The sequence below is a fragment of the Podarcis gaigeae genome (genome assembly GCF_964106915.1).
Source record: "Podarcis gaigeae genome assembly, chromosome: 16".
In the NCBI taxonomy this organism is placed as follows: domain Eukaryota; kingdom Metazoa; phylum Chordata; class Lepidosauria; order Squamata; family Lacertidae; genus Podarcis; species Podarcis gaigeae.
The window spans coordinates 26685008-26706905 of record NC_139693.1 but is presented as its reverse complement, the minus strand read 5'-3'; the positions used below and the strand labels follow the sequence as shown (position 1 = coordinate 26706905).

Genomic DNA, 21898 nt, shown 5'->3' with positions numbered 1-21898 from the left:
CACGGAGTGCCACTCCAGGGCTGCTATGATGTGTAACCATCATTCTGAGTTTCTTTGAGGAAGGGCAGAACACCAATATGCATTCATAAGTATTCAGCCTTCCCCCCCTTCTTTTTCTTTTTGGACCCACCTATCACCTTTTATCTTGCTCCCTGGGGGTGTCAAGAATAGTGGCATTATGGTTTAGTTGCCTGTTGTAATAGTGATGATAGCAATGAATATTTTCTAGAAAAAGAGGTGCTGGAATTCACCATGAACACCTCCCTTGTTCTCTTAAAATGGCAATGGTGCCCAGTTGAGAGGTGCTGGAAATGAGTCCTGGCGAGTTCTGGCTTTTAAAAAAAAAGCCCTGTGAGATAGTAATAAGGAGGGAGGGCCATATTGCTCCATGGTAGAGCACCAGCTCTGAATGCAGAAGGTCCTAGGTTCAGTTCCCTGCTTCTCCAAGTAGGGCTGAGAAAGACAGCAGTCCGAAACCCTGGAGAGCCACTTATAGTCAGGGCCTTTTCTGGACCGCAAAAGGAGAGGGGTCTTTAAAGCGTTTGGGTGATGAGTGCAAAAGGGGTTCTATGCGTGCGTCTCTTATCTGGATGAGTGGTAATGCAGTCACCGGTGGTTGTAGTACCTGCAACATGGAGCTTTCCTTCACCAGGCCTCTAGGGTGGCCAATTAAATGAGTGAACTTTGGATGGCTTGATTCCATTAGGAACTAGATACGAAGGAGTGCAACTGCATAGTCTGTAGTTCTAATGCTCCTGTGTGTCTGTGTGTATTCTGCCAGTGACTCTGCAGTTGTTGAATACAAGGTCTGAGCTGTGCCAACCCTCTTGTTCCTGCTGGTGTGACTTCTGTGTCCTGTAGTTGACTCCTTGAGCAGAACAGCTTGTTCTGTTGGTGCTGAGGAATGTTTCTGGGACCGTTTTCTATTCCTCTCTGTGTTTCTGCAAGTGGTCTCCACGGTGTGTAAATGTGGTATGCCCCTTTTGCTTTAAAAACTGCTGGCACCCAACCTTTACACTTTTGCATCTGCCCATTATCTCGCTCTTGTGGGGTGGGATGAACACAGGTCATAGTTAATGCTCCTTTTTTTGATGTTAACATTTCTGTATAGCTTCCTCCTGCCCTGTAAATCAAGTGTCCCACCTCAGAGCCTCAAATCAAGAGCTAAGACGTTGGAATGCAGTGTTTACTGACAAGTCCGCGGCTTGGCTGGCCCCTAATTGCACCCCTGAATTGAATGGCTTGCCAAATTAATAGTAGGGGGGGCTGTCTTGCTTCTTGCTGCAAACGGTTTGTTACAACAATGGGAGGCTCAAAAAATATAAAAGCTTGATTGTTCAAAGTGGAGTCTATTTTTGCTGGACCCCCTCCCCCCATTGCAGGTTTTTTTGTATCCTTGGTCACAAATGACTGAGCTTTTCCCACTTCTCTATGGGTAATGAGTTGTGTAGCTGCTCATCACCAGGACAGGAATGGATTGCTGGGAGAGAGAGGGGGGCTTGCCCCTTGATTCAGTCTCCAGTACACAGGGCTAGCACAGGGCTAGCCTATTTGTGTTGGTAGGAAGGTGTTACATTTTAAATTGCACTTGAGCTTGCTGCAAAGTGGCAAGGGTGCACAGAGTGAGAGTGTATAAAAGAGGCAAATTTCACAGAGAAGCAGTATCGGTCATAGCAGGAAAAAATCAAGGGCTTCCATGGCACTAATTTCATAAAAAAATTCATCAAATAAAAATTAGTTGTGTTCTGTCAGCTCATCCAGTTGTTGGAGCCTCCATTGCTGGTGTGAATCAAAACTGCTTTGTGAGATCAACATAAATTTATGGAAAGTATGTCATAGAATCATAGAATTTGTGGAGTTGGAAGGGATTCCAAGGGTCATCGAGTCCAAACCTCTGCAATGCAGAAAACACAATTAAGATTCCCTGACAGATGGTCATTTGATTCCCAGCAGGTGTCAGCATTAAGTTGTTAATCACCAACCTTGCTTTAAAGCAGGCTTCCTCAAACTCAGCCCTCCAGATGTTTTTGGCCTACAACTCCCATGATCCCTGGCTAGCAGGACCAGTGGCCTCAAAACATCGGGAGGGCTGAGTTTGAGGAAGCCTGCTTTAAAGGCAGGGATGGAGTACAGCCTATGCCCTTCCAAATGTTGCTGCTGGAGCTACTGGGAGTTGCAGAGTCCAGCAACGCCTGGAGAAGGGCCACTAGTTCCCTGTTTTTGCTTTGACATAGAGCTCTGCTTCCAGCTTTTCCAAAGTTGGATCGCACAGTGAATATGAGAGGGGGATTTACTTCCATTTAATTAGATGAATGAAGATGGCTCGGATTGCATTGGGTAGATATGTTATCATGTAGCCAGGAGGCTGAGAATCCAAAAAGCATTTCCTGAATGTGTTCACGGGCTGTGTCCAAAGGGGTTAGAGGTCTTTAGGGAGAAGAAGCCTTTCCTCCAAAGAGCTCGGCATTCTTGCCACATCGATTTACACAAGGAAGCCTTGACCAAAGAATGTGTTTGTGTACACTTGGCCGGATGAGAGCAGCTTTTCGCCTTGAGCTGCAGCATGTTCATTTTATATTTTCCTTTGGTGTGTGAAAAAGCTCCCTGCTTTTTTGTTAATGAAGAGACTCTTAGCCATTCTAGTGGGCTGCTTTGTGTCTTTGCATTTCAGAATGGATGTTTCTGTATGGCGCAGACCTGGGAATTCTGAATAAATGATTTTTCTACCCCTTCCAGTTGTTTGTTAGCTGCCTTGAGTACCATTTGTTGGAAAGGTAGAATGCAAATTGAGCAGCAAAAGTAACTTCTTTTACTATTCAGTTAATGAAGAGAATTTAGAGTGGTACCTTGGTTTAAGAACAGCTTAGTTTATGAACAACTTGGATTAAGAATGCTGCAAATCCGGAAGTAGGTGTTTTGGTTTGTTAACTTTGCCTTGGAAGCAGAACATGTTCCGCTTCCTGTTGAGAGTGTTCCATTTGTAAATTGAGTCCCCCGCTGCTATGGGAAAGCACATCTTGGTTTAAGAGCACTTTGGTTTAAGAACGGACTTCCAGAACGGATTAAGTTAGTAAACCAAGGTACCATTGTATATCTCACTGATTTAGTGGCTAACAAAAAAAACAACAACAAAAAACTAGAAATGTTAGCAACAAATTCATATAAAAGCAGCACAAAACAGCAGTGGGATAACCTTAGCAGCCAGGTATAATGATGGGTAAAATCAAAAGATCTACAACACTTGGGCAAATGAAAGGACATCTCGGTTTGCCTCAGACCAAGTTCCTTGTATAAGTGAACCCCTGTAAATTTGGCTCTCCTGTGTGCATAGGGTGAAATTCTCTGCATGCATTTAGTGGTCATCATAGGCTCAGATAAAGCTACTGAGAGAGGGTTAATTTGCTGAGCTTTTTGTTGTTTCCCCTGCTTCCCGCTAGTTTATTTTCATTTAAATGTAAACACCAAATACTATTGCACAATTGGGCTCAGAATAGATAATGGGAATGCTGCCTACAACCCAGGTAGAAAAGGTGCTGCCAAGATCCAAGAGAACTCTGTGAACTTTGGAGGAGGCCCAGTTCACAGTGACATCTGACACTGAGCACGCGGCGTGTAACCTGGCCTGTTCATGCAGCTTAGCCGTTCCCAGCTCTGGAGAGGGAACCTTAGTGTGATGGGCCATACTTTGGCACCTGACTAGCCCTAAAAAACACGAAGCCCCAGTGGCGCTTCACCAACGTAGCCTTTCCTGGCGGAGGGGAGTGGCATGCATTGATGAGTGATCCACTCTGGTGACATGGCACACTCTGCTGAAAGGGTACAAATTGCATCTGTGGGCTCTGTTGCAATATGATATCTCCTGCTGCTGGAGATCCTGACTCAGAAAATAATCAATGGAAAACCCCAAGCGGGGATTCCTTTCCTGAGCCTAAGTTTGCTGCCGGTACAGAATGAACTGTAATGTGGGTCAGTCTGGCTGCATTGCCAATACGTATAGTTAAAATGAGTGAAAAGTAGCCCCAGCAAGCAGCCTCCTCTATCTGCAGTGTGAACTTAATGGACAGGGTTATTGTAAGTGTATTTTGAACACCTGGAAATGTAATAACAAATTTGTTTTGCTGCCTCATAGCCCAAAATTTCCAGATGGTGTACATAAAAATAAGTAAAACAGAATATAAAAGAATAAAAAGTACAGTAAAACAATAGTATAGGTAGATCGCTAGATGCAGTGATGTGAGACAGAAAATGTTCCAAAACAATTTCCCCCAATGCTTCATTTTTCTGTGGAAAAATAACAGCTATTTGATGTTAGCAACTTTGAGTGGGAGAAAAGCCAGAGATAAATGTATAAATAAGGAAATGGTTGTTCAGGAAACCACATAGTGTTAAATGGGGAAAAAAATGACTTCTTTAAAATTCTGCCTGTAGTTATTCCACAGAAGCCACGTGTCTTTGACTCTGTACCTTCTGAGTCATTTTTGAGCAAATAATTATTTAGCAGGTTGAGAGAGAAGAAGAACCCCAAACGTTTAAAATCTAGAGTCATCTCCTCAGAGATACAGAAGTTAAGCTGTGCTAAAATTATTGGGAAGAATTGTTGTAGTGGTTATTCTTTTATTTTATTTTCATTTATGAATCATTTCTCATGAGGCTTCTCAAAGCGATTTAGTATATAATATGAACATATATAAAACAGTTACACATATGCAACAGTTTGAAACAATCGCATATATAAAAACAAATTACACACACATAAACATGTTTGCAACAACAACACATACACCAAATCAGTTCAGATCCCATACAGTTACCAGTCTTTGCTGTATGCATGCTGGTATCTGTGATTTTCAGAACCTTGCAATACTGAGAACTAGAAACACTCACTGCTTTTATAATCCACTCTGGAATGAACAAAACTTGTCCATCAGTATTTAGAATGCATGCTGCTTTTCCAATGCAGCTCACCTAAAGAAAAAATAGTATAAAATCACAAGCTCAAATAAAACACAAAGTAGTTAACCAGCACTAGCTAATATCCCTCTGCATAAATAAGCTTTACATTCTGTTGAGAAAGTTGTGAGGGAACAGGAACCTAGAATCCTCAGAAAACCTTGTACACTAAAGACACTGCTCTGTACAGCTGATGGCATCACTTGGCATAGCAAAGGGTTTTGGAACAAGGCCTGGGTAATTGTATGGGGTGGTAGTGGTTTGTTTAGGGTAGAACCACTTGGTGCCTTGTTGGCAGACATATAATATTCCCAACCCTGTGACACCTGGCTTCTGTGGAATAACTACAGGCAGAATTCACAACCCACAGTCCTCCGGGGGTGGAGGACCCACATGGTAGAATTGGTGGTTGTGGGAGGAGTGCCCTCAAGGTAACTTCTTGAATCAAAGCCTGGCTGGGGAAGACATTATATCATCTCTCACCATCTGATTCTCCCTGCAGATCATGAAGACAGTACTGACCTAGATCAGGGGTAGGCAACCTAAGGCCCATGGGCCACAAGCGTCCCACGGGGGTCGTTTAACCGGCCCCCGAACCGGCCCCGAACCGAGCCGCCTGCTTGGCAAGTCCCTGCGCTCTGCACTAAACCAGTGCAGTGCAGGGACTCACTTCCACAGTGCTGAAATCGCGTCTGCGCAGACGCAGGAAATTGTGGGTGGGTGCGCTCATGTGCGTGCGCAGTCCGGCCCATGGAGGGATCTCCACTGGAGTGAACCGGCCCAGGTGAGGTAAACCTTGCCGACCCCTGACCTAGAAGGACCAACTGGTCTGACTCAGTAAAAGTTAGCTTTCTTTGAAGGCTGTAGCTCAGTGGCAGAGCCTTGGCTTTGCATGCAGAAATTATCAGGCACAATCCATGGCAACATTTCCAGGTAGGGCTGGGAATAGCCCGTCTGAAACCCCGGAGAGCTACTAAGGTAGAGGGACCCAATGATATGTCTCTGTGTAAATAGAGCTTCCTGTGATCCTTACAAAGAGCACATATGCAAAACAGAGACATTTCTACAAAGAAAATCTATTGGGGAATGCTACAAACATTTAGTTATGCCAACATTTTTTAGCCAGAATTTTGCCAGTTTTTATTTATGTATTTTCATTTATTTAACAAGATTGGTATTCCTCCTTAATCAAACAAATCACTAAGTGCTTTATTTGTTTGCAGTAAAATTTCTACCATGCATTTATTTGCAAAGCAGAAGGCACAAGGCAGCTTATAATAAACCAAAATGAAGCACTATAGCAATAATATAGATTAAATAATATATTAATATAGATTTAAAAAGCAGATTGCTAATACAATACAAAGCAGGCAGAACAATACAAAGTTGCTAAACAAATGCAGCGGAAACCCCCTTCTGGAAAAGGTGCAGCTGCTGCTATGCTACCATCTGGCTTCTTCTGGTTACTGGACAGAGGCTTGCACAATCTGCCCACCCCTGAAGGACTGTCTGTGCTTGTCGGGAGAGGAAGAGTATATTTGGTGCCTGGCAACAGCAAGTGCTTATGGCTGTGGCTGGCTGATAATTTTGACTGCAAACTTGTGAGTTGCTGGTTTAAATATGTTTCCTGGAAGTGCATAGGGATAAGTGGAGGAGGAATGTGAGTTAAGATCTGGGAAGTGTGGTTATTGTTCCTTTTGTCTGAAAGCTGGAGAAGTGCCCCAGTCAGCTAAGCTTGGAAACAGTGAGAAAGGGGACTTAGTGGACAGAAGGAGGGGCTTGCCCTCCCTCTCCCCTCCCACAGTGGTTTATAAAAGGAGCTGGAGCAACAACAGTCTGCAGTTGGAGCCGGTGACAGTACAGCGGAGCCAAGATTTGAGGAAGGCAGACACCATCCCAGCCTACAGCGCCCAACCTTTTGCCCTTGCAAAGGTGCTTGAGAGCCCCTGAAGATCGGGTAGCTAAATATATTCACATGGTCTACTGTTTTCTACTGTTTCTCCTCTGTAGAGAGTCTTTTCGTGTGAATAAAATTTTAATTACAGTCCTGGGATAGAAAGATGAGGTAGTTTTGAGTTTCCCCTCTTTAATGGGGTTTCTTTTATGACGGGGTTGTAGCCTTGAAAAGCATCCAAATTAGTTCAGGATAAGTGATCACACTATTCAGAAAGTCCACACAAAAGTGCGATGCTCTTTAATCCACTGTGTGTAGAAAGTACTTTGGACTTCCTATAAACCGGTTTAGTGCTTTTCGCAAAGCCGCTCTTTCAGACCAAGAGGGCTTCCTTTTTCAAACTTCCTTTTTCAAGCCTCAGCCTGAAATATTTTGGGGCGTTTGTGAGAGCCCTAATGACTCATCAGCAGCTTCCCAGCCCCCTGCTGGTCTCTGTACACGCTGGGCAGAGCCTGTGAGCAACCGGTGGGAGTCAGAGTGCCTTGTTATCATCATGAGTTTTATCGCCCCTCCTTCCTCACTCTTAGGCTTTCTGCCTTGCCGCCGCCTCTTAAAGAAGCACGAGGCATATTCTTGCATTTGGGGGATATCTGTATTTTATGAGAGAGATGGAACAACCTTAAGAGTTCTCATCCTGCAAGTCCAAGTAACTGAAACTTCAGCTGAAAGAGGCAGTTTCCACTTTCTGTTGATCTCTTAATGAAAGTACCAGACTGAGCCAGTGTTCTGAGCCTGCACTCCATGAGAGGATGAGTAACGGGTATTTTTTCAGTTATTGCAAAATTTCAGATTCCATGTTGAGATGTATATAATTTATCTCTTACTTGTTACAAGCTTTCTCACTATCTAAATATGAGATAGTGGTGGTGGTGATTATTATTATTAATTGAATTTATATACCACCCTATACCAGAGGTCTCAGGACGTTTTTTGCCCTTTTGTGTGTTTTTAGAAAGAAGTGGGGGTTGTTATTCAGATTATTATTTTTTGGTCTGTGTTAAGTCTACAGCAGTGATCCTTTACATCTAGCCTGGAAGAGTTTCTACCCAAAACAGCTATTTGGGCAAGGTTGCTTTAGTTCTGAACCAGGGCTTCAGCTTCCTGGCAGTCTTGCATGCAAAGATGTGAGTTGCGGAAAGCTTTTTCTTCCTGGGAATATGCTTGAGAATTTAATTGCTTGTTAAATATTTAGTTGACATAATGTAAACTGCTTTCTACAATGCACATGCACATTCTCCTGCTGTTACAATAATAGTATTAAGAGATAGTGCCCCTGTTTATTATAATTGCATCTGCTTGATGTGATTTTAATAAATGGGGTGAGGACTTTGTGAAGGGGGTGCTGATGATGTCAGTGAAAGTTATTTCCTAATGTTATTTCTATGGTTTTCACATGGAAATAACTACCGTATTTAAGACACCCCCATGTATAAGATGCCTCCTATTTTGGAGGACTCTGATTTAAGAAAATGGGATATCCGTGTATAACACACCCTCAAAATTTGGACATTATTTTAAAGGAAAAAATACGGTACATGAAAAAATACGGTACTTCCCATTTGAGAAATAAAAACATCATCAGAATAACTGGAGAACTTTAAGTAGCATTTCATTTGCCCTGGCTGTGGCATTCCTCTTAAGCAGCCTTTGCCACCCTGGTGCCCTTCAGATGTTGTTGGACTGCAGCCCCAGCAGCAGACAGATAATTCTTTCCCATAACCTGACCCTTCTATAGCTGGAGAGATTGAACCTTGGACTTCTTGTGTGCAAAGCACCTGTTCTGCCACTGACCTATAGTAGTCATAGAGTATGGAGCCCTTTCAGCACTTGTACTGTATACTGTCTCAAATTTTTACAAAGAGTTAATAAAAACAAGAGGTTTGCCTTCAATTGAATGTATACATAATTGCATTGCCATTCTCTGCTACATGGTGAAGGCTGTCTGGAAAATCATGTGACTTCTTTCAGTTTGTGTCAGACGCATGATTTATGTTTCCGTTATTAGGTCAGATTTAGCATGTGCTGCCTCGATAACTGAATGCTCCTTTCTTTGCAGGAGTTCCCTGCACACAGCAAAGTAACATTTCAATTCTTCCTGACATGTAAGCTTTCTATGTGCAAGGATAATGTTGTTGTTGTTACTATTGTTCTTAATAGAGGAGAATTCTGCCATGTGAGTCTCCATCTGCAGCCTGAAGTGTTACATCCAAGAAACACATTTATTAATCTGCTTCTTATAAATAGGTGAAGATTGCCAGATCTGCTTGCTTGAGCAGTCAGAATCTAAGCTGGTTATAATTCAGCATATCGCCCTGTACATATACATCATTTTTAATCACCAAAGTATTAATCAAAAGTGAGGAAAAAATAAGGCTGTCTAGCCAGGAGCTTTTACCACAGTTTTGTTTGTATGTAGACTAAAAGATGGTCATTCTCTTGGGTTTACAGAGGTGTGGTGAGTGTCGTGGAACTGGAATATTTGAGTGAATTTAAAGCCAGGGGTGAGGGAGAAATTCACTTCAGTTTACTTTTAAAGGCAAATTTACCAGATTCACACTTTCTGAAAAGATCACCGAATGAATTACAGTGCAGTTCCCCAGCCAAGCAATAAGTTGTGGGTTTTTTAAGCATACAGTTGTACCTTGGATCTCAAACGCCTTGCGACTCAAACGTTTTGGCTCTGGAACGCTACAAACACAGAAGTGAGTGCTCCGGTTTGTGAATGTTCTTTGGAAGCTGAACGTCCTACATGGCTTCCACGGCTTCCAATTGAGTGCAGGACGCTCCTGCAGCCAATTGGAAGCCGTGCCTTGCTTGTCGAATGTTTTCGGAAGTCGAATGGACTTCCAGAACAGATTCTGTTTGACAACCAAAGTGCAACTGTATATTTGGGTAAAGTATGCATGAAAATGCATATACAGTATTTGTGAAAACAGCATACAAAAATACATTATATTAGGGGAAATTGCTTTGCAAAAACATGTATATTAGTCAAAATTGCATTAAAAGGGTGCTTATTAGGATAAATTTGCCCTAAAATGCTGATTAATTTCCATGAGGATTTTCTTTCTTAAATTCACAAATTTCCACAGAACTGAATTTGACTGGAAAAACATGACACTGCGACCCAATACTGACAAATCTATTCTCCATTTAAAACAGTCAGTTCCAAGAAAGTGCTCTGATGAGATGGAATGTTGGGGTGTTTCTCTCTGTTGCCCTCTCAGACTGCAATCTTGGGGGTCAGGTGGATAAGAGTACAGTCGTATCTTGGATCCCGAAGGCCCTGGAACTCGGACGTTTTAGCTCCCAAACGTTGCAAACCCAGAAGTGATTGTTCTGGTTTGCAAACATTCTTTTGGAACCTGAGTGTCTGATGCGGCTTCCGATTGGCTGCAGGAGTTTCCTGCAGCCGATCAGAAGCTGCAATTTGGTTTTCAAACGTTTTGGAAGTCGAACGGACTTCTGGAATGGATTCTGTTCGACTTCCAAGGTACGACTGTACTTGGCAAACTCTATCCCTTTTCCCAGGTGGCAGCAAAGTTCACAAAGTACAACCTGATGTTGCAAGTGAGATGCTTAAAATCTGGCCGCAGGACTTTTGTGCTTTTTTTGGCTCCTGAAGTACTTGAGACCAGAGCTCCTTTTAGAGCCACTTGGTATTAGTGCAAGGCCAGGAGGTGCATCAAGGTGAAGCTGGAACTTCCAGTTGAAAAAGTCAGAATAATTTTCAGTGTTAATAATAAAACAGAAATACGGACTCTACATTTAATTCTTTAAAAAAAGCAGTGAAATAAATGTAGCCAAGCAAAGCTAAACTTTGCCTTAAGAGCATAATGATGGTTGTTCTTCAGGGACTTGCAAGAATTTCTCTGTTTGAGCATAGCTTTAAGGGGTGAACTGAGCACTTCCGTCTCTCTTGGCCACTTCCTCTGGGGAACTTTCTACTCTGTGAAGCCTGCATGTCTCTCTCTTTCTCTTATGAATCAGGTAGCCATCTTTTTGCCTTTCTGTTTTTCTTTACTGAAGAAATGGACCCTGCAGCTGCAGAGGTTATGAACAGACCGGGGGGTGGGGGGCAGGTGAGGGCTTTGAATGGGTGGCCGGCCCTGCTTAGATGATATCTTCACTTGCATTCTGAAGCCTTAGCTGTCTCTTCTCTTCAAGCAGCATTTGGCAGTGATTTCAGCATTTCACCTCCAAATCAAGGATGCCCAGTATTTGCTTACCCATGGATGAAATATTTTTTCAAGGGCCTTAGAAATAAACTGGCGGAGGGTATTGTTTTTGTCTGTTACAATGTTTGTACCATATATATATCCACCCTGTGATCACCAGATGAAGGATGTTATAGTTAGGAAATAATAAAATAAAAATAAAAATAATGACCCTGGGAATGGCAGGTAGTTATTTGTTTTAAATCGCTTTTATGTATTGTATTATATACTGTTAATCTGCTTTGAGACCTTCTCTTTTGTATAAAGTGACTGATGAATTTAATTATTATGAATAATAATAATCCCTAGTCTCATTGATTTCAATGGTAACAAAGTTCAGCTAACTTACTCTGGATCTAGGCCATTGAACTGCATTCTTTGCTTCTCATCCAAAGAATGAGATGTTTTCCTCTGCTGTATATAAGCCTGTTTCTACAGCCATACTCAAGTGAAGTTAAAAATTCAGTGGAAGTAGTGAGTGGCTAGAAAACACAGGGATACCATAATCATGAAAAAGAGTATTTGATTTAAGACACTGCCCTAGATTGACAGATCATTTCTGCAGAGCACCTTGGAGCTCAGAAGAGAAACCCAGCAGCAAATGCCTGTTTCAGTAAGACCTTTCAGGAAGCGAGGCAGTTGAGTGTCATCCCCAGTTATGCTTTGCTTCAAAACAGAGGCAGGCCTTCCTAGAGATAGTTGCCTTAGGTGGTGGGTTTGGGGCGTTTCTGAGGGTAGCAGCAGATTGGAAGACAGGTAGGTCTGATCCCTAGAGTGCAACAGCAGGAACTGCCCCTGTGCAAGCCCAATGGAAATGAGCAGGAGCTCTGCATTTTAAGGCCAAAGTGAAGGAACCTCCTGCTGGATGTTTGGCTGTAATGCTTTCCAGCAGCCTAGGGTCCTCTAGATGTTTGGGGCTAAAACTTCCATATGTCCCAGCCAACAAAGCCATATTTCCTACTCCAGCACAACATTGCTGGCTGGGGCTGCTGGAAGTTGTAGTCTAAAACATCTGGAAGGCATTGAGTTGGGGAAGGCTGTGGTTTCCAGTGTGGCAGAAGAGATGGCGGTTATGGAACAGTCCATAGACTGCCCCACTGATGAGGGGGAAACATTTGGAAATGACTTCTGAATAGCACCAAGTGGAATATGCTGTTTGTAATGATTGCAATCTGCCCTGGCCTTTTCTGCGTAAAAGGCAAATACGGAGGTGTGATCTCCGAAGGCAGCATGAAAAAAGGTTGCTGAACAAATTCCCGGTGTGGGAGACTCAGGAGAGCAGACTCAGCCCGTCTGGAATGCGAGGGGGAGGGGAGAAAGTCATCCTGCCACCATTATTCAAGCCACTCTTTTGTCCAGTTGGCTCCCCCCAGCACTTTAAGGATTGGCTGTGTTTCTTGGAAGCTTGGTGAAAGAAGTATTGCTTGGCTTAACAGAGAGCCATGGCAACCTGAGCAGGCAGATGACAGAAATTCCCAGAGTATTGGCAAGGAACATTCTTCTGCACTGCCGTAGGCATTGAGCCTGAGCAGACATGGCTGGCTCCCGGAGCCTACAACCCAGCAGCCTCAAAAAGCTACCCCCAGGTCAGCTACAGTGGCTGCTGGCTAAGGAAGCCTATCACTCTTTGCCAGGCCTGTTGCTACATCTGTTGCCCCAGACACAGCAGTGCCAGCAGTTGGGTGGCACATGGCGCTGTGGTCATTGTGTCCTAGGAGTGCCTGGGGCATTTGCTAGGTGAGAGGAGGCTGGAGAGCTGAGCTGGAGATGGAGCCCTTAAAAGTGCACTCCACCCTGTTTTTTATTTGCAAATATAACAGGGGGAAAGAAGAGGTTAATTGATAGACAGAGATATATTAAAGAAACCATTGCCAATTGACCCAGGAAAGCCCTGCTGTATTGGGCAGTTTTGCTGATTTTGAAATGCTGCCTTTGGGTTCCAACTTTGTAGTTGTGCTGCTGGGTCCTTTGCCTGCTTGGATCCCTTCCTTTCTTTGGGCCTTGGCAGGCAGAAGGAGATCATGTTCTAGAGCAGCCTGGTGCCTTTCAAATGTTTTGGACAGCAACTCCCATGAGCCCCACCCAGCACAGCCATTCAAGGATGCTGGGGCTGATGGAACTTGTATTCTAAAACATCTGGAGGGACCAAATCAGCAAAGGCTGCTCTGGAAACTGGTGGGGTGCAAGGAGGGGGGGGATACATGTGCATAGAAAGATAATAGTAATCTAATTTAGAATGTAGTCACCACAAATTCTGTAAATTTGAAGCAATGGTAAAGGCTGGGAATTAATGGAAAACCAGAAGAAACCAGTAAGAAATGAATGCTCTTGTGTAACTCACATTCACAACAGTGAGGCTTGTGTAGGAGGAACTGGTGCCATTAGTTTTGTCCAGCAACGATGGCCTTCAAATGTGGTGCTAACTGGTATTGATGTGGAAATAAGCTTCCTTGAAATCATGGGCAGCGTTTAAAGTGTACATGTTGGATGAATTTAAGAAATGGGGAATATCTGTGTGGCCATTAGTTAAATAAGAAGAACTTGCTTCACTATACTAACTTCCTGTCCAAAATAAGCATGCATTATGCATTTTGGCTGTGCCGGGGGACCAGTAACGAAGTTAATGGTTTTCTTACTAAACATTGTTTCTTGACTAAACAACTCTACATTGCTTGGCTGTTACTTTGAGAGTGAAGTCCAATATAAGCAGGTTTATTCTGGTCTGTGCCTCTGGCCCTCTTAACTTCCATGGTTGGTCAGTCCTCCTCTTACCACCCAGTTTTAGTCTATAATATGACCTGAGTAGTCACAGGCTTTGAGGCGCAGCCTTTGGGAAATGAGAGAACGAACAATATGCACTTGTGAATATTCATAAATATGTGCCTCCTGAGTTTTTTGTTTTTGAAGAATCTGCTTAAGAGTTTGCCTCTGCCTATTCCTCCGGGAAGAGATGGCTGATTCCTGTGGCCTCCATCTGTTCCTAGCTGTGCAGCATGCGATAGAGGGCCTCCTGCAGGCTCAGTGGGGGGCATTCCTCTTGCCTGTGATGGGAGGCTCCCTCCCTGCTTGGAGTGGTGTGTGCTTTGGCTGGGCAATGTGGGCAGGAAATGTTTCTCTGGCAACATGAGTGCTGCATGCAGACCTGACTGAACAGCAGCCCACAACTGAGGGAGATGGAGTTGCTGCACTGCAGAGTCATAGCTGGGATTGCCTCCCCCTTCCCTTCCCTTCCCCTCCCCTTCCCTTCCCCTCCCCCCTCTCCGCCTGCTTGCTTGCATTCAGCCTGGCTATAGGGAGAGATGTGCAGGGCTGGCGGGCTGCACTTCTGACAATAGTGCATCAGTCCTCGCAGGCAGCTCCAGATTCGTTGGCGCCGGAGCCCGGCTCCAATGGCAGCCCCTGGCTGAAGCAGAGCCTCATAGCGCAGGGCTGGCATGTGGGAAGGGCTTGCTTTTGTCTCTGCAGGAGGATGTCGGACTGTGACACAATGCTTGTTTGTTTGCAATAGCTGAGACCGTCCTAAGAGGGCAAGAGGCAGGGGCAGATCGGAGGAGGGAAGACCGGCAGCCAGCAGCGGCGGCAGGGAAAATTGAGAGCCGTGACATCGCACCTTTCCCTCTTGTGCCCAGAAGTGAGTGAGGGAAAGAGAGGCAGAAGAGAGGAGGAAGGAAGAGAAATATTGAGAGAGAGAAAGAGGACGATGTGTCAGTCAAGCGCCCTGCAGGGACCAGAGCTGCACTCAGGGAAATGGTGAGATGCTGCAAAGCTTTATCTAACCCTCCTCGTTCTTGCTGCAACCTCCACAAAGTTAGAATTCATGTCCGGAGGCTGAGCTCAGGGAATGGTGGCAGCAGTGGCAGCTGTGCTGGGGAGCAGCACCCGCAGCTGGAAAATCCGGGCCCAGGTGGGGGCACCCCAAATAGGAGAGCCCATTTCAGGTACTGTCTAGCATATGTTTTGCTTTGTCAGAAGGTGCTGGAAGGAAGGGGGAGGGGGGAAGGAAGGGGAGGAAGGGAGGGAGGAAGAGTGGCAGCTGCTTGCAAAGCCTTTGTTTGGCCCAATTTACTCCCAAGCTCTTTATGCGCTTGATTGACAGTCAAAGTGGGTGTTGCACTGGAGTTGGGCATCCTTTCCCCCTTCCAAGCCTTTTTGAGGAGTGGGGCAAGAGTGAAATAGAGCAACTGGGTGTGTGTGTGGAAAAGAAGGGCCATGTGGGGGCAAGCAAGGATGCTTTACAGCTAGCTGCAGCTCTGCGGGGATTGGCCCATGATTGTCTGCAGTGAAAGGGGGGAGATGGAGGAAGAAGAAGGAGGCAAGAGAGAGGCATCTTTTTCTTTGAGCTCCCCTCTGTGGGTCCAGCCAGTGAGAGGAGGCTGAGCAGCATCCATGAGGCCCCATTACAGCCTCCCCCCTCCAGGCCGAGCTTCCCTTTGAAGATTAGTAAACTTTGCTCTTCTTTGACCCTAAGGAAACCTGGCTGCCCCTTATTTGTGGGGAATTGCTTGAGCCTTCATTGACCTCATCAGGACCCCAAAGCACTCCTATTCCCCAATTTTCACTCTGGGTCCAGATCCTGACCAGAATGTTTGCTTGGGAGTGTCCCATAGACTCTCTTGCCGCTTCCTCCTTAGAAGGAAGTAAAGGGATGGGTTCTTCTTTTCTCCCTGATATGGGTGAACTGTGTGTGGGCAAGGAACAGGCCTACTAAGCAAGTGATCACTTTTAGGCTCAAAGGAGATTGAAGTGCCAGTGGCTGCAGCCAAGTGGAGGTTTATTCAGTTGTTGTTCCAAAAATGCAGGTAATTTAAAACAGGAAAGCAGAGAATTACCTGTCCAGAAAGAATAATCAAAACAGCACTGGTCTCTTTTTTTTTGCTTTTGTCCAGTGAGAGGTTCCTCTGGCCTCAGTCCCATGGCAAGAGGTGTAGAACCCCTTGACTTTCTGAAGGCCCAGGGAACTGTTATAGAAAGAAAATAAGGGGATTGGCTTTTGCTGCCACACTCCCCAAGGAACCGAGTCCCCTAAGTCCGTGATCGGTCAGAGATCAATTGATGGGGGCAAGATTCATAGAAAGCAAGGCAGATTTTTATTTTTCTGTTGCAACAGAGTTCCCTCCCCTCCTTGCAAGGAGGTAAGAGAGACCCAGAACAATGGTGTGCAAGCCCCTATAAAGACTTTTGAAATTGCCTACCTTGTAACCCAAGACCACCCCCCAAAACATCATACATACATCACAGAAGGAGGCGGTCTCCAGCAGAAATTTGAGAGTGTTGCTTCTCTCCCGTCTGCCAGGATACCTGATATTTTCTGGGTAGCCTGGCCATTCCTTTGAGATGATAAACACTTTAGTTCCTGAATCTCTCATACGTATTGATAGTTTAACAGATACTTGCCAGACTGTATTTGCAGGGAGGTGTAAGCCCCTACAGTCCAAAGACAATTGGAAAGCTTTTCCCATTTCCTTCCTCCTTGCAGAGAAATATTTGAGGTCAATTTGGGAGAGTCAAAATGGCTTCAGGATTGTTCTCCTCTACTATTTCAGACACGTGGTTTATATCCTTATGTACGTGTTTGCCTTGTACATTTATGAACATTTATTCTATATTTGAGACCTTAGAATTCTTATAACCACCCTGGAAGTGGAGTGAACCTTTGGTGCTTAGTAGCAGGTGTGTTCTGCTTTAGGCGAGACCTTTTGGTCTCCCTGGATGGCTTAGGATGTAACATTTTCCTGGTTTCATGCAGCCCTACTGCTGTAGGATCCTATCCCTGGCTCTGTGCAGGACCTGTTACTGGCTGGTAACTTTTAGCCTTAGCAGCTCCTTCACTAGGATTTGCCTGACAAAGTTTCCTTGGGACCCCAAAAGAAAGGCAGGAAACCCCCTCTGTGCTCTTTTCTACATAGTAGTAGTTTGGGTATGATTACTGCAAGCCCCACAGAAGTACAGGTTCTCAAATAGCAGGGAACAAGGCTGGGGCCATGTTGGATTCATCCTACAGCGTCAGTGGGAAGATAGACCTTCCATTACTTGGTAATAACGCCTCTCTGCCACCCTCCATTACAGCTCTTTTGCTGCAGACAATTCCATGTCCACACTGAATTATATTTTAGAGAGTATTCTGTCTTTTCCAAATGTGTCCTTGCTTTCTTTCTAGTGGATTATGGGCGAAGCCTTTTATTGAGTGGTTCTAAAAGTAGAGTGTGGCTTAGGCAGGTCAGCCTAAAGACAGCCTTGCTTCCCTTCTGAAACAACTGCTGAGTAGCAAGTACACTCTCACACTCGTTCCTGGCCTTTTATTTTTGGGAAAGAGCAAGAGTGGGTGGATGGGCAGGTGGTAGGGTAGAGATGTTCCCGTGTCCACAGAGAGGTGCTTCTGATTGACCAGGTGCTTGACTTTTGAGAGTCATCAGTGCCTGAGCTCAAGTTGGCTGACCGTTTTTGTGTGTGTGTGTGTGATCCTACAGGTTGCAATTTCCCCAGCTGGCCCTGAGGCGGAGGTTGGGCCAGCTGAGCTGTATGTCTAGGCCCGCTCTGAAACTCCGTTCTTGGCCTCTGACTATTCTCTATTACCTTCTGCCTTTTGGTGCTCTTAAACCCTTGACCAGAGTGAGATGGAGGCCTATGAGCAGGGTAAGTGCTTGCAGGTTTGTACTGCGCTTTCTGACGCTTTATTTGGAGGAGGAGGGTGGCTGTTAGCAGGGAGAAAAGGCTGAAGTAGAGCTGGCATATGGAGCCCTTCCCCTGCCACTCCTTTCTCAATCACATCACTAGTGGAGCTTCTGTGCTTGGAGAGCATTTCCTTCTAGTGGATAATTTCACCTGCTAGCGTCATGTGTGGAAGTTATGTGTGGAATCAGCTCCTAGAGAGAAAATGAGAGGAAAATTCTGGATAAGCCAAGGTGCATTTATTACGATGCGAAGATGGATGTTGGCTTACACCATCCATGGCTGCTGAGAGGGCAGGGACCCTCACTGGACACTGTGATATTTTGGGAGATTGACGCTGCACATGTTGTAGGAATGCTTTGTTGCATCCCTTCATGCAAACATGTCTGTGCCAGACCTCTGCGGGTGTGCAATACATGAAAGGACACTGTCAACTTGTATAGTATAGGAGTTTTTAAAACAAGCCATTTGTTCCTTAGTCATGCTGGTATTACAAGCATATTGTGCCATTATTTTGAATATAATTGTGTCGTGCCAGGAAACTGCTGGGCAGGAGTCTACCTTCACAGCCATTTCATTCATTCCCCCTCCCTTTTTTTAAAAAAAATGGGAATAGTGTTGCTGAGAAGAATAATTAGCTGAAAAACCATTAGCGTGATTTTCAGAGTGGCTATTGCTCACTTGCTTTTCGGTCCAACTATTATTTTGACGCTGACTTTCCTCCTTCATCTTAAGTCCATTTCAGGCAGCCACAAGAGAATATTATGAGCAGGCAGTCATGGCTATAAACCTCACATCCCTTTTCTTTCAGGGAGCTCAGGGTGGTCTGTATGGAGGTTCTCTGATTTTTATCGTCACAACCAGTGCTTTTTTTCTTTAAAAATGTTTAGGGGTACTCTCATTTTGACTCAAGAAAATCACCATTTTATAGTTCAAATTGGGAAAAATAAAAACAGCAAATGGACAAAAGTACGAAGATTCACAAAATGTTTAGGGGTATGCGTACCCCTGCGTCCCCCCAGAAAAAAAGTACTGGTCACAACTACCCTGTAAAGCAGGCTAGGCAGGCAGAGGGATTATTTTCTCTCCTCTGCTGCACAATATTGAATTCTATTAAAGTGATTTTGGCCAGTTGCCTCCAACAGCCTTCCCTTCAGAGTGTCTGTTTTTCCTCTGTGCAGGCAGCACTCTACATTTGAGCACCCACCTTCCAAACTGAAGTGGGCCTGTTGCATGCTTCTGAAACAGAACTGTGAATAAAAAGGGGTGGTGGCAGGGGGGTGCCTAAAAGAACAGAATCTACTGACAAGGAGCTGCTGACTAATACATAGCCCACCAGCAGTTTTTAATGGCATGCTGTGTGTTGCAGTCTGTGGTTTTCCCAAATGTGTAGCTTTTCATTGTTTCCAAATGGTTAGAGCAGAAGCTCACCTGAAAAGAAGAACAGGGTGTATGTGTGTAGCAAGCTAGTGGCCCTGAGTTAGCCTGGGGCCTTCTAGGCCTGAGGAACTTACCTGGCAAATATCAGAGAACACACAATGAACCAAAATGGATGCCAATAATGGAAAAAGTTCAACTGATTGAAATGTTTGGTGAATCGCAGTGGCAATTAATGTGAGATCTTGGGGGATGATATGGGCCTGATGTAAGGTTAAAGAAAGCTTAATTCCTAATAAGATAGTAAAAGGAGCAGTGTCACAAGTGAGTTGTTTTCAAGAGTATGTTGGAATGTGTCAAAGTGACCCCAGTAAAGGCTTGCCAAAAAAATAAAGGGAATATAAGAACATAGCAAACAGCCTATGTTTTGTCTTCACTGATTGGCAGTGGCTCTCCTGGGTTCCAAGCCAAGGACATTCTTAGCCCTACCTGAAGAAGCTGCCATTGAGGCTTGAACCTGAGGGCTTCGTTATGCAGTGCAAGTGCTCTGCTACTGAGCTACTGTACTACAGTGCTACAGTCCCAGTTACACTTTCCACTACTCAGATTACGGGCACCCATAATCTATTACTTAGGTAGGGTCGCCAACCTAAGTGATGAAATTGACATAAAAGCTGGTACAGTTGCCAGTCAGTAACCTAGGGAGATTCTCCCTCCTGCACTTGCTCAGACCACAAGACTTGTTGGCCCCTGACAACTTTATTCCAAAATACTGTAGGAAACTTGGAAATCATTTTAAAGAATAGTTGCACTGGAGAAAGTAAGGATAGGAAATAGTAAGTCTTGGATTCATATTCAAATTATTCTGATTGCTTAGTCAAGGCAATTATAATGCTCTTCTTAATCCATATTATTTTCTGCTATATTGCTATACTAGATTTCTAGTCTTTCTTTGAAGGTCATAATATTATCTTCTGTATGAAGGATAATATTATTTTCTGAGTGAAGGATTGTGGATCAGCAAACCAGTTTGTTTGTATCAGTTGCCATCTTGAGTATGTGGTCTTTATCACCAGCTATACTTTGCCCCCTGGCTAACCCACCGGGTTGCTGAAGTGCACATTTTAAACCCAGGTGACACCAGCACATTAACACCAAGTGCTTCAGATGGGTTGCACACTCTTTTGATCATAAGGGAGCTTGAAAAATTCAGGAGTAGCTTTCTTTCTGCTTCCTGGCTCAGTCTTCAGAGTGTAGCTTTCTTTCTGCTTCCTGGCTCACTCTTCAGAGTGTTCTGATGAGTGAAATAAAGTGGTGTTTCTTTTAAGGAGAAAGATAAATATTTTCCTATTTTTATGAGGAGCCTCATAATTAGGAATGTTGAAAATCGCTAAAGTCATTCCGTCCCCAGTGAAAGGACATGAGTTGTCCTGCATTATCCCGAGTGTACAAGCTTCAGTGGCAACAGGCTGGTGTGTCTGTGTGCCATGATCACAGCGCAGTTCCAAGCATTTTCCCTCTGAACTCAGCTGAGCAAATACAACCCTAGACACTTCCCCCACCCCTCCTCGAGGCATTGTTCCTCGCCTGACATGGCTGTGCCAATAGCCAGCCATGTAGGAAACTGCAGATGCAGGAGAATAGGTCCGTGGAAGTGGCTGCTGGGGCACCCTGCTCTTCCTTCCTAAGCCAGAAAGCCGTTGAACAGCTTTGCCCAGTGTTGATGGCAGCCGGGCTGCACCTGTGCACCAGCCAGACCTTTTCATCGTACCAGCAGTCTCTTTACTTATCCTAAAGGAATGACCCCCAACCTAACATACTGGTGCCCAGTTATAGACTGTCCTTATATCCACAGGAACTCATACTAGAAGGGCTGGAGGGGCACAACCAATGCATTACCTTCTGGGGTTTTTGACTACAGCTCCCATCATCCCTGAACAGTGGCCATGCTGACTGGGGCGGATGGGAGTTGTAGTTCACAGTATCAGAAGGGCAGTCAGACCATTGGTCTATATAGCTCAGTATTGTCTACACTGACTGACAGCAGCAGTTCTCCAGGGTTTAAGATGGGACAGTCCCAGTTCTACCTGCTGGGGACTGAGCCTGGGATCTTCTGCATGTAAAGCAGATGGTCTATCATTGTGCTGCGTCTCTCATCCTGCCACTCTGTCCTTCTCAAGGACACCCTACCCACACCCTTCCACAGCTTGAGGTGTACTGCTTTTGGACATTCCCATTCCAGATAGCTTCCTCCTTTCAAGTGTTGGTTGGGACTGATGGGACTGATGTTGTCCAAGCTGATCTAATGAAAGCATGATCTTTATCAAGGGGGATAAAGTTAGCTTGGCAAGATTTGCTATTGGAAGATGCATTCTGGCTAGTTTTGTGATGCTCTGCTTTTTTCCTTTTCTTTTCGGTAAGCAATTTACAGACAGTGGCATGGCTTTTCTAAAGTCTCTGCTATGTTGAGAGATTTTCTTTTCCCTGCTCTGCGTCCCTCAAGAGGAATGCCAGGGGTTTCAGGATTAACCAAGGGGGGATTTGAAGGAATTAGCTACAGCAATTTCCTCAGGCCTTGCTGCCTACAGATAATCCCACAGTATTTTAACCTGTTCCCACCCTGTTCTGACCTAGATCTTATCCCTGCTTTACAGTTAGCACCCCCCCCACACACACACAGAATACAAAGCAACCTCCTCCTCCTCCTTGCCAGTCACAGCAATTAATCAGG

General features: G+C 44.7%; 1 protein-coding gene across 6 annotated transcripts in view; it reads left to right on the top strand.

Moving 5' to 3' along the window:
• The window catches only part of PISD (phosphatidylserine decarboxylase), a 38002-nt gene that overhangs the window by 10084 nt on the left and 6020 nt on the right, over positions 1-21898 (top strand). The window contains exons 1-3 of one of the 6 annotated variants that reach the window (XM_083717443.1): positions 6787-6882; positions 14630-15059; positions 17589-17754. The exons of 1 other annotated variant lie outside the window; for it this stretch is intronic. In XM_083717443.1, the coding sequence (XP_083573569.1) occupies positions 14869-15059; positions 17589-17754 (357 nt within the window). In that variant the 5' untranslated portion in view covers positions 6787-6882; positions 14630-14868. Of the gene's footprint in view, positions 1-6332; positions 6552-6786; positions 6883-7552; positions 7665-7868; positions 8029-13738; positions 15060-17588; positions 17755-21898 lie in introns of those variants that run through there. 4 more of the 6 variants (XM_083717445.1, XM_083717444.1, XM_083717447.1 and 1 more) reach the window with 4 other exon arrangements.